The sequence below is a fragment of the Halichoerus grypus genome, chromosome 10 (genome assembly GCF_964656455.1).
Source record: "Halichoerus grypus chromosome 10, mHalGry1.hap1.1, whole genome shotgun sequence".
NCBI lineage: Eukaryota > Metazoa > Chordata > Mammalia > Carnivora > Phocidae > Halichoerus > Halichoerus grypus.
In genome coordinates this window covers 37,201,108-37,213,427 of record NC_135721.1, presented here as the reverse complement: position 1 = coordinate 37,213,427, position 12,320 = coordinate 37,201,108, and the positions used below count along the sequence as shown (strand labels likewise).

General features: G+C 44.5%; 1 protein-coding gene and 1 long non-coding RNA gene across 3 annotated transcripts in view; one reads left to right on the top strand and one right to left on the bottom strand.

Annotated features, from left to right (window-relative positions):
* The window catches only part of LOC118535277 (immunoglobulin kappa light chain-like), a 65,886-nt gene extending 59,214 nt beyond the window's left edge, over positions 1-6,672 (bottom strand). Inside the window, exons 1-2 of one of the 2 annotated variants that reach the window (XM_078056321.1) lie at positions 6,583-6,672; positions 5,847-6,159 (exon numbers count right to left, since the gene is read on the bottom strand). In XM_078056321.1, coding sequence (XP_077912447.1) covers positions 5,847-6,159; positions 6,583-6,631 — 362 coding nt within the window. In that variant the 5' untranslated portion in view covers positions 6,632-6,672. The remainder of the gene's footprint in view (positions 1-5,846; positions 6,160-6,582) is intronic. The other variant, XM_078056320.1, reaches the window with a different exon arrangement.
* A 198-nt stretch (positions 6,673-6,870) lies between these two features.
* Positions 6,871-11,817, top strand: LOC144379346 (uncharacterized). Its single transcript, XR_013442169.1, has 4 exons — positions 6,871-7,003; positions 8,202-8,389; positions 10,847-10,993; positions 11,216-11,817. It is a non-coding gene; the product is annotated as an uncharacterized LOC144379346 (long non-coding RNA).
* The last annotated feature ends 503 nt before the right edge of the window (positions 11,818-12,320 follow it).

Genomic DNA, 12,320 nt, shown 5'->3' with positions numbered 1-12,320 from the left:
ACTGTTCCTTCACTCTGAGCAAGCATCAGAGAGCGGATCACACACGTGTGTCCTGGGTCCATCTCTGGAAGGTGAGTGCCACGTTGCTGACACTCTTCCACTTAGTCTGGGTAAGGAAGCAGCTCCCACCCCACTGGTCCTTGTCATCAGCGTTTCCCCCAATAACAGTTTGGAGTGGAGCTAGTTCAAGAGTTGTCTGGTCCCTGCTGTCATCAGGTCAAGTGTTAAGAACGGTAGAATCAGGTGTTAGAAATGGCCTTTTCCTGAAACCAAGTGAACGAAATTTGCGAAATGCACTCAAATGAAAGGAACTTGACAGGGAGGAAAGGATGTGTCTGTTCCAGAGAGACTTACTAGCCCAGCGTGAGACAATAGAAAAGGTAAAAGAATATCATATCCCAGGCTGTGAATATGAAAACATGATATTCTGGAAAACCAGTTGTTACAATATGGTGCAGGGTCTGTCATGCTTCTCTCACTCCATATACACATCTAGATAGAGAGAGAGAATTAATCCAAGGTTTCTCGGAGAAATAATTCCCTTGAGATGATGGGAAAGAAATAAAAAGAATTTATTATATATATATTAAAATAGTGCTTAGAAGTACTCTGCTCATACTGACTCCTTGTCATCAAGTAGAACCAGGTCGTGTAAGGACATCCCCAGTTCTTGTTAGCTCTGTGTGAGATCCTGAGGCTGTCACCTGACCTGTAGGCTGGGGACGCTCCTCCACGAGTCTCCAGCTGCAGTGGGAGATTGCACTGTGAGAAGAGCAATGACTGCATCCATTATTTTAATACCTCAGGGAACAGGGACCCATCGCTGTCAAATTCCTGGACTTTCATTTCAGTAAGGTCACTATGGACTAGGGTGCTGGGTCAGAGCTGCTCTGGGGTGACCGTGTCCCAACCAGCCTTTATAAATAAGGCAAGAACCTGACTTGACTTCTCATGTCTGCTTGATGCCGGTCATGTTGAATTGAACGGCTCCTGAACAGTACTACTCATGGCAGCTAATTGCTCTTACCCTGCAAACCAAATGCAGGAGCAATTGAAGAAACACATTTTGCCGGTGCCTGTACAAACACGTGCTTCTATTAGCAGGGAGCAGTCTGTGTCCCGACAATTCCAGCCCTCCTAATTAAATACACCAATAAGAGATGTCAGGAAATTTAGCAGTGAAAGAAAGAAAGAAGGAAGGAAAGAAATAAAGAAAGAGAGAGAGAGAGAAAGAAAGAGAGAGAAAGAAAGAAAGAAAGAAAGAAAGAAAGAAAGAAAGAAAGAAAGAAAAAGAGAAAGAAAGAAAGAGAAAGATAAGAAAGAAAGAAAGAAAGAAAGAAAGAAAGAAAGAAAGAGAGAGAGAAAAAGAAAGAAAGAAAGAAAGAAAAAGAAAAAGAAAGAAAGAAAGAAAGAAAGAAAGAAAGGGAAAGGAAAGGAAAGGAAAGAAGGAAGGAAGGAAGGAAGAGGCGACTCTTTATAAATTGTAGAGCTAGTTTTGTAGGACTATTTTCAAGTGTACTAAGGATGGTTTGTATACAGTACTTTGGTTGAATAGTGTCCCACCAAAATCATGTTAACTTTTAGTCCCCAGTACTTCAGAATGTGACAATATTTTAAAAAGAGTCATTGGAGATACGTATAGTTAATTTTGATGTGATCATATTGCAGTGGGCCCTTCATAAATATGATATCAGAAAGGGAGAAAGGACACACATTCCTATTTCTAAGGAAGCATTTCTATCTCCTGTAGATAAACAAAGTGTACTGGGGCCTGGAGAACAAAACTGACCAGCAAGCTACCTGAGTCGCTTCAGAGCACCGAGAAGTAAGACTTTGTATGGGTAGAAAGAACAAGGAACCCCAGTTGAGCATCAGTCATTGGGAATCTCCAACCTTGATCATCAGCCACTGAATGAGGAAGGACTTAGGCAGGTGGGTCTCGTTGTACTTTGTCTCTGTTGTCAGGTGCTGTTGGTTGAGTTCCATAAAGCTGGAAGCCAGTGTGTGACTGTGTGACTGGGAAGACTGTCTCCTTGGGGTCTGTTATCCTGCAGTCCCTTTATGGGGGATGGAGACTCTGCTACTGTTCCCCATTCTGTGCACTGTGTTCTCTAGACTTTGCCAACCCAAACAGCCAGGCCCACACTGCTTTGGATGAGATTAGAGACGTGGAGGCCTGGTCACCTCCTGGATCCAAGTGAGGCTCTTCTCTCTGATTGAAAGGAAGTTTGTTTGTCCTTGAGTGAGATCACCCCGCCCAGCAGGGGAGCTCCCCCAGCTGCAGGTGGGCTGGAGTGGATTGCTGAGCCCTGTGACTGAAGCCAGTTGCCTTGGACCAATAACTGCAAATTGTCACCCACAAAAGCTAAAATACATGGACAAGCTTTCTGGTTACAGGGAGCTCAGGAAAGACTCCACGAACGTGTTTATCCTCTGAGTGTGCATGGTCTCTGAAAACCCTGGGAGAAACAAGTGTGCTTACATGCCTGACTGCTCTGGACCCTCAAGACCACATTCCCCTTCTGCTTCACATGAATCGGCATCCAAATGTCTGACTTATTTGTGTTTCCTTTCTTGGAATAAATATAAAAAATATCAGATAGAGATCACACCTGATCCACAAAGATACGTGGGGGAATCATGTGCTAAATGAAGTCACCTTGTCTGTAAACATGAAACTTTCTGCTGATCCGAAGTCACCACAGACTAACTAGACCAAGTCACGCCACAACTGCATTGTCTGCCTGAGCTTTCTCTGCCTCCTAAGTCCTTCATCTCTAGCATCTCCGCTTAAGGATTAATTCTGAAGGAATGGGCATCTGTCCTCGAAGTTTTTCCTTCAAAGCCACAGTTTGTCTGGAAGTTACTAATACTTTCGTTCTGTTTGCAGGTGAGGTTTGTCTTTTGAACTTGTGTGATGTTCTGGCTGACTTGAGAAATGGGGATGGGAAAAGGCCAGAAAATTCTCAAGCCAAATCAGGGATTCTAGCTATTTAAGTTTTATGTGAGGCTGCCTACAATAGGAGAATTTGTGCTAATACACCACAAAGACCACAGGAAAGAATTTTTTATTTTTCATTGTAAGAGATAGTCTACCTGAATAAAAATGGAGATTATAAGTTGAGAACTCTCAAGATTGATGCTTCTTTTTCCCTATTCAACAATTTCAGGAATCTACAAAATTCTACAAATTTCCAATAGGGAAATGTTAAGAGCCTCTGCAGAAACCATATCAAACTCGATCACTTCAACTGGTTTCTGAAATCCACCGAAGGGCTCCTTAACCACTTCTTTTCATCTTCCGTTGACACCCATGGAATGTTCAGAACAGCAGAGAAGCAAGCGCCAAACGATGGCTCTAGTGGCCATTCCTTGTCTTGTTAATAAAGATACAGTCTCCACATCTGTAAAGGAAATGGTGATTTTCCGCCTTGGGAGCAGCAGCCTCACGTTGGTAAACTTTACATCTCCTCAGTCTCTGTTGGCCTGGAGCCGAGGGTAACCCAAAGTTGAAATGTTCTTGGAAGTATCCCCTGCCGAGACATTTAGCGCTTCCAGAAGTGTGTATGTTGACCTTTACAGAGCACGTCTTAGGCCAAGTAGAGACCAAGGATCATTAATAAATTAAAATAATATGGAGTAACTGGATTCGAAGCTCCGTGGAGCAGACACAGGAGGAAATCAGCAAACTGAACAAGAAGCTCTAGGTAAATACAACTTGTCAGAAACTCCCTTGGGCACAGCTCCCTCGTATCTCCCATGCTTAGCCTAGGAAATTGGGAACATCCTCAACCCAGAGAGTGGCTCTCTCATATCCCGGAGATTCAGCAGCCCTGCGTGAAATTTGAAGCCAATTAGGGGAACACTTGTTAATCTATTATAATGGGAACTCTGCTCCAAAATGATTTATTTAAGGCAAAATAAACAGGAGAAGCCTACTGATTTTACGCAAAAAGTTAAAGCAAATATTTGCTAGTCACTGACTAGTGACTGGTGAGAAATGGCGGGTGAGAGCGACACTTCTGTTTTTGGTTTCATGCTAAGGTTTCAAGACTTCCATCATTTGCCTTGGCTTCAAACTACATTGCAGTGTTGGTCACAACAGCAGTTCCTCTATGCTCAGGACGTGAACGAGGAGAGAAAGATCATGAACAACCTGCTACCAAATTTGTCTCCTTGTTGACATTTACAGAAAGAGAGATGGAGACCTAGGGAAAGAGAGTGTGAGAGACCATGAGAGAGACGAGAGGCATCATTTGAATAAACATCCTCATAGCAATAGAACCTTCCAGGTGATTGGCAAATGAGGAAAAACTTGGGACCAGGACCTGCCTGCCTCAGGAGAGCAGTAAGAACTCGACACTTGACTTGGCCGCCCCCTCGTGTTGCATTGGTGTAATAAGCACCAGGTGAAAGCAGGTAGATTTTAAGGACAGATACTAATTTCAAATTTTACACCCTCCTAACCAGAGCCACAATACAGAAATCGTGTCAAGACAAACACAACCATCTACAAACGGCCTGGGAGCTCTTTCTGGGGTGCTGGTGACAGCTGGATGTGGCCTGGTTGCTGATTTCCCTTATTCGGTGCTGCTGTCCCGATGACATTTCTGGGCGCTCTGCTCTACAGTCAGTGGGCACGAAATCATGGGAAATAGTCTCCCCAGTGATAGAAGAGTTACCACGTGACTAGGATTGGACAGTATATTCCCTTCCATTGTGCTAATGTCTGCTTTTCCTTTAAAGAAGGAATCACGGGACAGGCTTCACTGACTTCGGGGACCAGACAGTCCACCTCTAGGAGTGCTGGGCTGGGCCTGGGACCAGGTGACAGGGGAGTCAGGCGGCTCGGAGTGGGGCCCAGAGCAGCAGAGGACCCTGCAGCAGGTCCAGCCCCAGGGCAGGTGGCCCGGCCCCTGGGTCAGTGGGCACACGGAGGACTTGAACGAGGACATCAACCCTCGGGACATAATGGGCACTTGTTGGCCACTCTGTTGAAGAATCATGAAATACATATTCCCCCTGAAACATTTGCTAAGATAGGCCACAAAGTGTGGGCCGCAAGTTATGCCAATAAAATTAAATGGATACAAATCACAAAACGTGTATTCTATGAAAACAGGGTAATTATATTCCAGAGCAATGACAGAAACTTACCAGAAAAAGCCCCAGATATTTGGAAACCAGTAAGAAAACACTAAATAAAAGTAGGGTCCAGAAGGAACAAAAGGGGAAAGTGGAGAGTTTTTTGAGGTGAAAGAAAATACCGCAGAGCAAAGTTTCTGGGGGACAAGAAAGCGGTGAATTTATAGCTCTGAATTGATAACAGTAAACATGCCTATTGGCAAAGAAGTTTCACATCAGTCCCCAGAGCGGCCACCATGACATTCCGGTGAAAGAGGAGCACATGAGACTAAAACACGAGGGTCTTTCATGAAGGTAAGGGTGACAAGGCCAAGAGCTCATGCTCACGCTGCAGCACGGGACTGGGATCGCTGTGGGGAAATGCCCTGCTCACTAGACGGGCCGCATTTATTTGGCAAACACGGGCACGGCACGGAGGATTAGGGGGAGCCCTCAGGAGCTCTGGCAATCGCCGTAAGCGGTTCCTCACGGGACAGGAGCCCCTAAATTCCCCTGCCGCTTCTGCCATGCCAGGCCGGGCAGCTGTCGGGGCCTTACCATGTGGAGCCCGACGCCCAGCTGCAAGCTGCGCCCCCGGGTCCTCCAACTCCTTCCTCTTACACAGACTCAGAGACTCTCCTGTGATTCCCCAGAGAAGCTCCTCACTCAGGCAGCTGGACGCCCCAGGCAGGGAGGTTTGTGTTCGGGCCTGAACCACTGTGCGAGGAGACTGTGTACCTTGCTGGCAGTAATACACTCCCACATCGTCAGCCTCCACCCTGCTGATTCTCAGGGTGAAATCTGTCCCTGACCCGCTGCCACTGAACCTGTCTGGGACCCCAGTGAGACGGACGGAAACTTTAGAGATCAGGGTCTGTGGAGACTGGCCTGGCTTCTGCCGGAACCAACTCACATAGGTGTTTCCAGTACCGTGTACGAGGCTCTGACTGGCCCTGCAGGAGATGGAGACCGACTCTCCAGGGGTGACGGGCAGGGACAGGGGGGTCTGTGTCATCACGATTTCCCCACTGGATCCTAGGCAAGGAGAGAGAAGTGCCGTCATCATTACAAATATATTCAGCTATTTTCATTGTCTCCGTTTTGTTATTTTTTTTAACTAAAGCACTGCTTTTTTTTTACTCTCATTATTTGAGATTTCAAACATGCTCCGGAAATGCACATTCAGTAATGAACCCGAGATCCGTGAAGTAGAGAGAAGCCTCTGAACATTGCCCACCCCATCCCCACCTTCTCTGTCACAGTCCTCACTAGAGCACAGGTCCTTGTTCCTTCTGGAATCTTCCTCACCTCCCACATCTACACATCACCTGCCCCACCCTGGAGGTCAAGTCACACACCTCCTACAGGCACACAGAATACACTTGGAGAGCAGCGGAGCCCCCATAGCTCACCCCCCACCCCCACTAATTCTCCTTCTTCTCCGCGCTCTGTCCTTACCAGGGAACCAAAGCATTAGCAGCCCAAGGAGCTGAGCAGCGAACCTCATTTTGAGAAGTTGAACTGAGGGGTCCTGGTAAGTCAAAGCAAGATTCAAGCTGGCCTTTTATCTCAGACTTGCAAGGGAATGTCCTCCCTAGGGGACACTATGCAAATCCCCTGCTGGGTGCAGCAGTGTGGAAGGGGCAGGGAGGAGGTGGGAGGGGCCTACCTGTGAGCAGATTGAAATAAAAGGTCTTTGAGACCTTTGTGTTTGAGAGAAAACCATAAAGTCAAGGCCATACTACGTGCAGCAGTCGGAAGAGCAATCCCGCTGTGAAAGTGTGCATCACAGCAAACACCCAGTGCTTACTGTTCCTTCACTCTGAGCAAGCATCAGAGAGCGGATCACACACGTGTGTCCTGGGTCCATCTCTGGAAGGTGAGTGCCACGTTGCTGACACTCTTCCACTTATTTGAATTGGTTCCAGCAGAAGCCAGGCCAGTCTCCATAGGGCCTGATCTATAAGGTTTCCAACCCTTACTCTGGGGTCCCAGATAGGTTCAGACGTTGGGACCCATCATTGACAAATTCCTGAGCTTTTGTTTTAATACAGTCACTATGGAATAGGGTGCTGGGTCAGAGCTGCTCTGGCGTGTTGGTCTACCTCACCAGCCTTTATCAAATAGTGAAATAACCTGATTTTACTTCTCGAGTCAGCCTAATGAGGTCATGTGGAATTGAACAGCTCCTGAAAAATGGTACTCATGTCAAGTTGCTTTTCTCTTACAAGTCAAATTCGGGAGCAAATGCAAAAACAGATTTTGTCATCTGATTTTATGTTGAGTTAACCCCAAAGTCAGATTTAATTGGCCAAGAACACAAATTAACAAGGACAGTGTAATATGTAAGATTCCTCAAGACTGTTTGGCCTGAATGTCTTCTGGGAAATCCTTAAGAATAACATTTTCAAATAATGCTGAGAACGTAATTAGACAAGAATTTTGTTGAGCTTTCGACCCTGAACTCTGGCTCAAGAATCGTGGTCACTGAGAGAAGCTGTTGTGTCAGGTGGATGTGGAATGCATATGTCCTACATCTCACTAGTGACAGTATGCGTCACCCCTTCATTCTGCTATGTGAGTTTAGGTTTTTGGTTTTCTTGGCCTGGTCCTTCCTTACGATTGTAAGGAGAGTGACTCTAGGTCTCCCTTCTGGCTTCTAATGGCACCTGTACAAATAGGTGTTTCTATTAGCAGGTAGCAGTCTGTGTCCTGACAATTCCAACCCTCCTAATTAAATACACCAATGAAAGTTGTCAGAAAATTAAGTAGTGAAAGAAAGAAAGAAAAAGAAAGAAAGAGACTCTATAAATTGTAAAGCTAGTTTTGTAGGACTATTTTCAAATGTACTAAGGAATGTTTCTATTCAGTATTATTGGTTGAATTATGTCCCATCAAAATTATGTTAACTTTTAGTCCCCAGTACTTCAGAATGTGACATTATTTTAAAAAGAGTCATTGGAGATACATATAGTTAATTTTGATATGGTCATATTGTGGTGGGCCCTTCATAAATATCAGAAATGGAGAAAGGACACAAATTCCTAATTCTAAGGACACATTTCTATCTCCTGTAGATAAACAAAGTGTACTGGGGCCTGGAGAACAAAACTGACCAGCAAGCTACCTGAGTCACTTCACAGCACTGAGAAATAAGACTTTGTACGGGTTGAAAGAACAAGGAACATGAGGTCCAGCTGAGCATCAGTCTTTGGGAATCTCCAACCTTGACCATCAACCACTGAATGAGGAAGGACTTAGGCAGGTGGGTCTCATTGTACTTTGTCTCTGTTGTCAGATGCTGTTGGTTGAGCTCCATAAAGCTGGAGGCCAGTGTGTGACTGTGTGACTGGGAAGACTGTCTCCTTGGGGTCTGAGTCTGTTACCCTGCAGTCCCTTTATGAGGGATGGAGACTCTGCTACTGTTCCCCATTCTGTGCACTGTGTTCTCTAGACTTTGTCAACCCAAACAGCCAGGCCCACACTGCTTCGGATGAGATTAGAGACATGGAGGTCTGGTCACCTCCTGGATCCAAAGGGAGGCTCTTCTCTCTGATTAAAGGGGAGTTTGTTTGTCCTTGAGTGAGATCACCCCCCCCAGCAGGGGAGCTCCCCCAGCTGCAGGTGGGCTGGAGTGGATTGCTGAGCCCTGAGTCACCTGTGACTAAAGCTGGTTGCCTTGGACCAATAACAGCGAATTGTCACCCAAAAAGGTAAAATCTGTGGCAAAGCATTCTGGTTACAGGGAGCTCAGGGAAGGCTCTGTGCATGTGTTTACCGTGTATGTTCTTTCAAAACACTGGGAGAAAGAGGTATGTTGACGTGCCTGACTTTTCTGTATCCTCAAGACCTTATTATCCATCTGCCTTATAGGAGTCTAGTTTTTTGGAATAAATACAAAAATTCTTTAGAAATACACCACTGATTCATAAGGATAAGTGGAGAAATAGTGTGCTGGGGATGAAGGCTTTTTGTCTATAAATGTTAAACTGTCTGCTGATCCCAGCTCACCTGTAGACTAACTGAACAGAGTAAGACAATCTAAACCTGCTTCTTCCCCAAACTATCACCACCCATGGGCAGCTGCGCCACCCAGAGGAAGGAGGTTTGTGTGCAGGGTGGACCACTGCGGGAGGATTTTGTAGAGTTTGTTGGCAGTAATAAACTCCAGCATCCTCAGCCTCCACCTTGCTGATTCTCAGGGTGAAATCTGTCTCTGACCCGCTGTCACTGAACCTGTCTGATACCCAGGAGTAATGGTTGGAGACCCTATAGATCAGGCCCTGTGGAGACTGGCCTGGCTTCTGCAGGTACCAACTCAAATAGGTGTTTCCATTACTGCGTAGGAGGCTCTGACTGGCCCTGCTTGGCTCTCCAGGGGTGACGGGCAGGGAGAGTGGGGTCTGCATCATCACAACATCCCCTAAAGTAAGGAGAGAGAAATGCAAGGTTATATAGAAACTTTATGAGCCATTTTCAGAATTTTTCTCTTGTTATTTATTTCAGGCTAAATCATTTAAAAACGTTGATTTCTACCCTAAAATACCCAATTTCAAAAAAGAAACCAAGATTTGCAGCATACAAAGGGATGTCTAGAAGTCACCTACACCGTCCCTCTCTTTCTGTGTCACAGTCTTCATCAGAGCACAGATCCTTCCTTGTTCCTTCTGGAATTTTCCTCAGTCTCATGGATCTAAACATGCCTCATCCTAGAGAGCAAGATGTATGCATCTAACATGTGGACAAATACACATCATAAGCAGCTGTGTCCCAGAGCTCACCTTCCTCACCCCCTCCCTATTCCTTTCTCATCTCCCCTCCATCCTTACCAGTGATCCAGAGCATCAGCAGCCCCAGGAACTGAGAAAGGAAAGTCATTTTGGGAGGTTGAACTGATGAGTCCTGATAAGTCAAAGCAAAATGAGAGATGATGTTTTATCTCAGACTTGCAAGGGAGGGGCCTCCCTAGAGAACAACATGCAAATTCCCTGTGTGGAGAGAGCCAGTGGAAGGGGTTGGGGAGGCTCTTCTGTGAGCAAAGTAAGATCAAATGTCTCTGCATTTGAAGGAAAACCAATAGAGATAAAATCTATGGCACTCAAAGGGTAAAGGCACACAGTTACATGTCCCTTTCTATTTTCTCTCCCAGTTTTATGGGTTTTCAGAACTTTCCTAGTCATATTTACATTTTAGTGGGGTTGAGTTGCCACAAATATTTGGTGATTTTTGTTTTTTTCTTATGTTTGTTTAAAAGGTTCTGGGCTTTGTCCTTTTTCATTTTGATTGAGATAAAATACATACAGAATAAAGAGCAAACATTTTCAGGGCACAAGTGAACAGTGACAAATGGTCACCATTGTGATGAAAATACCGAGTATTTCAAATTCTCCAGAAGGCTCCCACGTGCACTTTTCTGTCCATAACTACTCCCAACCACGCTTACTGTCCTTCCTACTCCCTTTGTAGTCGTTTGGGTTTTCCTGCCCTTGAATTTTCATATAAATTGAAGAAATTCTTCCGTTTCTAGCTTACTGCTAGTCTCTTTACTTCCGAAGACTGCCTTTACTTAATTTTTTCAGATGTTGGTTCTGTTTCAAGCTGTTGTGTCATAAAGGATTTTGTGAAAGGAATTAACTTCACCCTACATGAAAAGGGATCCTGGGATGGCCATTTTCCACACAATGGAGTGGATGTTATGCTGTGTTTCTTTTCCAATAAACAGTGAGGAGCCATCGGAGATGGAAATGCAATGAAATGGATAGTGGGAAGAAAAACCCTGATGAACTCCTGGAGGAGTATAACCTACATGTGAGAACTAAAATAACAAAGCCTCGGAACAAAGCCCAGGAGGATAACTTCAGACTCTAAGGTAAGGCAAATATTTATTACGTGGAACACACATATACACACACAAAATTAAGAGAGAAAAAAAGTGGATAAATTAGACCCCATCGAGATTAGAAGCTTATTTTCTTCATCAAGAAAGTTAATAGACATAACAAAAGATAATCCCTCTCTCTCACCCCCGTATCTATCATCTATCTATCTATCTATCTATCTATCTATCTATCTATCTATCTATTTTGAACAGATATTTCCCAAGACATCCAAATAGCCAATGAAAAACATATGAGAAGTTACTCAACATTGTTACTCATCAAAGAAAATCTACATTTTAACCGCAATACCACCTCAAGATCTACCAATATGATTATAATAAAAAGTGTGACAACACCAAGTATTGCCAGGATTTGCAGCCACTGGAACTTGTACTCACAGTTGCTGGAGCAGAAACAGAAAGGGGCAGTGTTTCCTGAAGCCAAACCTATGTGATTCAGCACTTGCATTCTGAGGAATGTACCCAAGGGAAGAGAGTGCGAAAGTCCACAAAAGACATTGCAGAAATGTTCCTAAAGTCTTCATCAATAACAGTCTCCAATCTAGAAGAACTCATAGATTGAAAAATGAATTGTGATAGATTCATATACTGGAGAACTTTTCTGCGGTAAAAAGGAATAAGTTATGGCCACACCAACAACACAAGTGAAGTTCAAAAAACATGTTGTCAAAGGAAGCCGAAAAGCACATACTGTATGATGTCATTCATGTGAAGTTTAAGACCAGGAAACGGAGCTCTGGTGGCCGCTGGTACTGGGGGAGGATGGGGTGTGGAAGTGACTGCAAGGAGCATGAGGAAGCCGTTGGGATGTTGGAGGCAGCGACTCTCTGGACTGGGTAGCAGTTAGAGGAGGATATGCGTATGTGTATATTCATCTAGGTGTATATTTAAATTCACTTTATATACAGGAAATTCACTTTGTTGCATTTAATATTATCTACTCTTTAAATGAATGAGTTAATTAATGAATAGGACTTATGGAGTCTGAAAATCAGAATTTTGCCCCCCATCTTCTTCCCTAAAGCACTGGTGTCTGAGAACCCCTGATTTCTTATCTCTAGAGGATGATTGTGTGACTATTTGCTCTGGATGCGTAAGGCTTGGTGCAGCACATTGGACACAGAGCACATCTCCAAGACTTCAACAAATGGCAACTGGCAGAGTAATTACTATCGCTGGTTGACTGTCATCAGTAGTATTATTGTTATTATTACTATTATTATTAATAGTATTAGTAGGAATATTTTCTTGGATATGGGTTCCTTTTTCTGCCTAGTTCTCTGTCTTAAAACAAAAC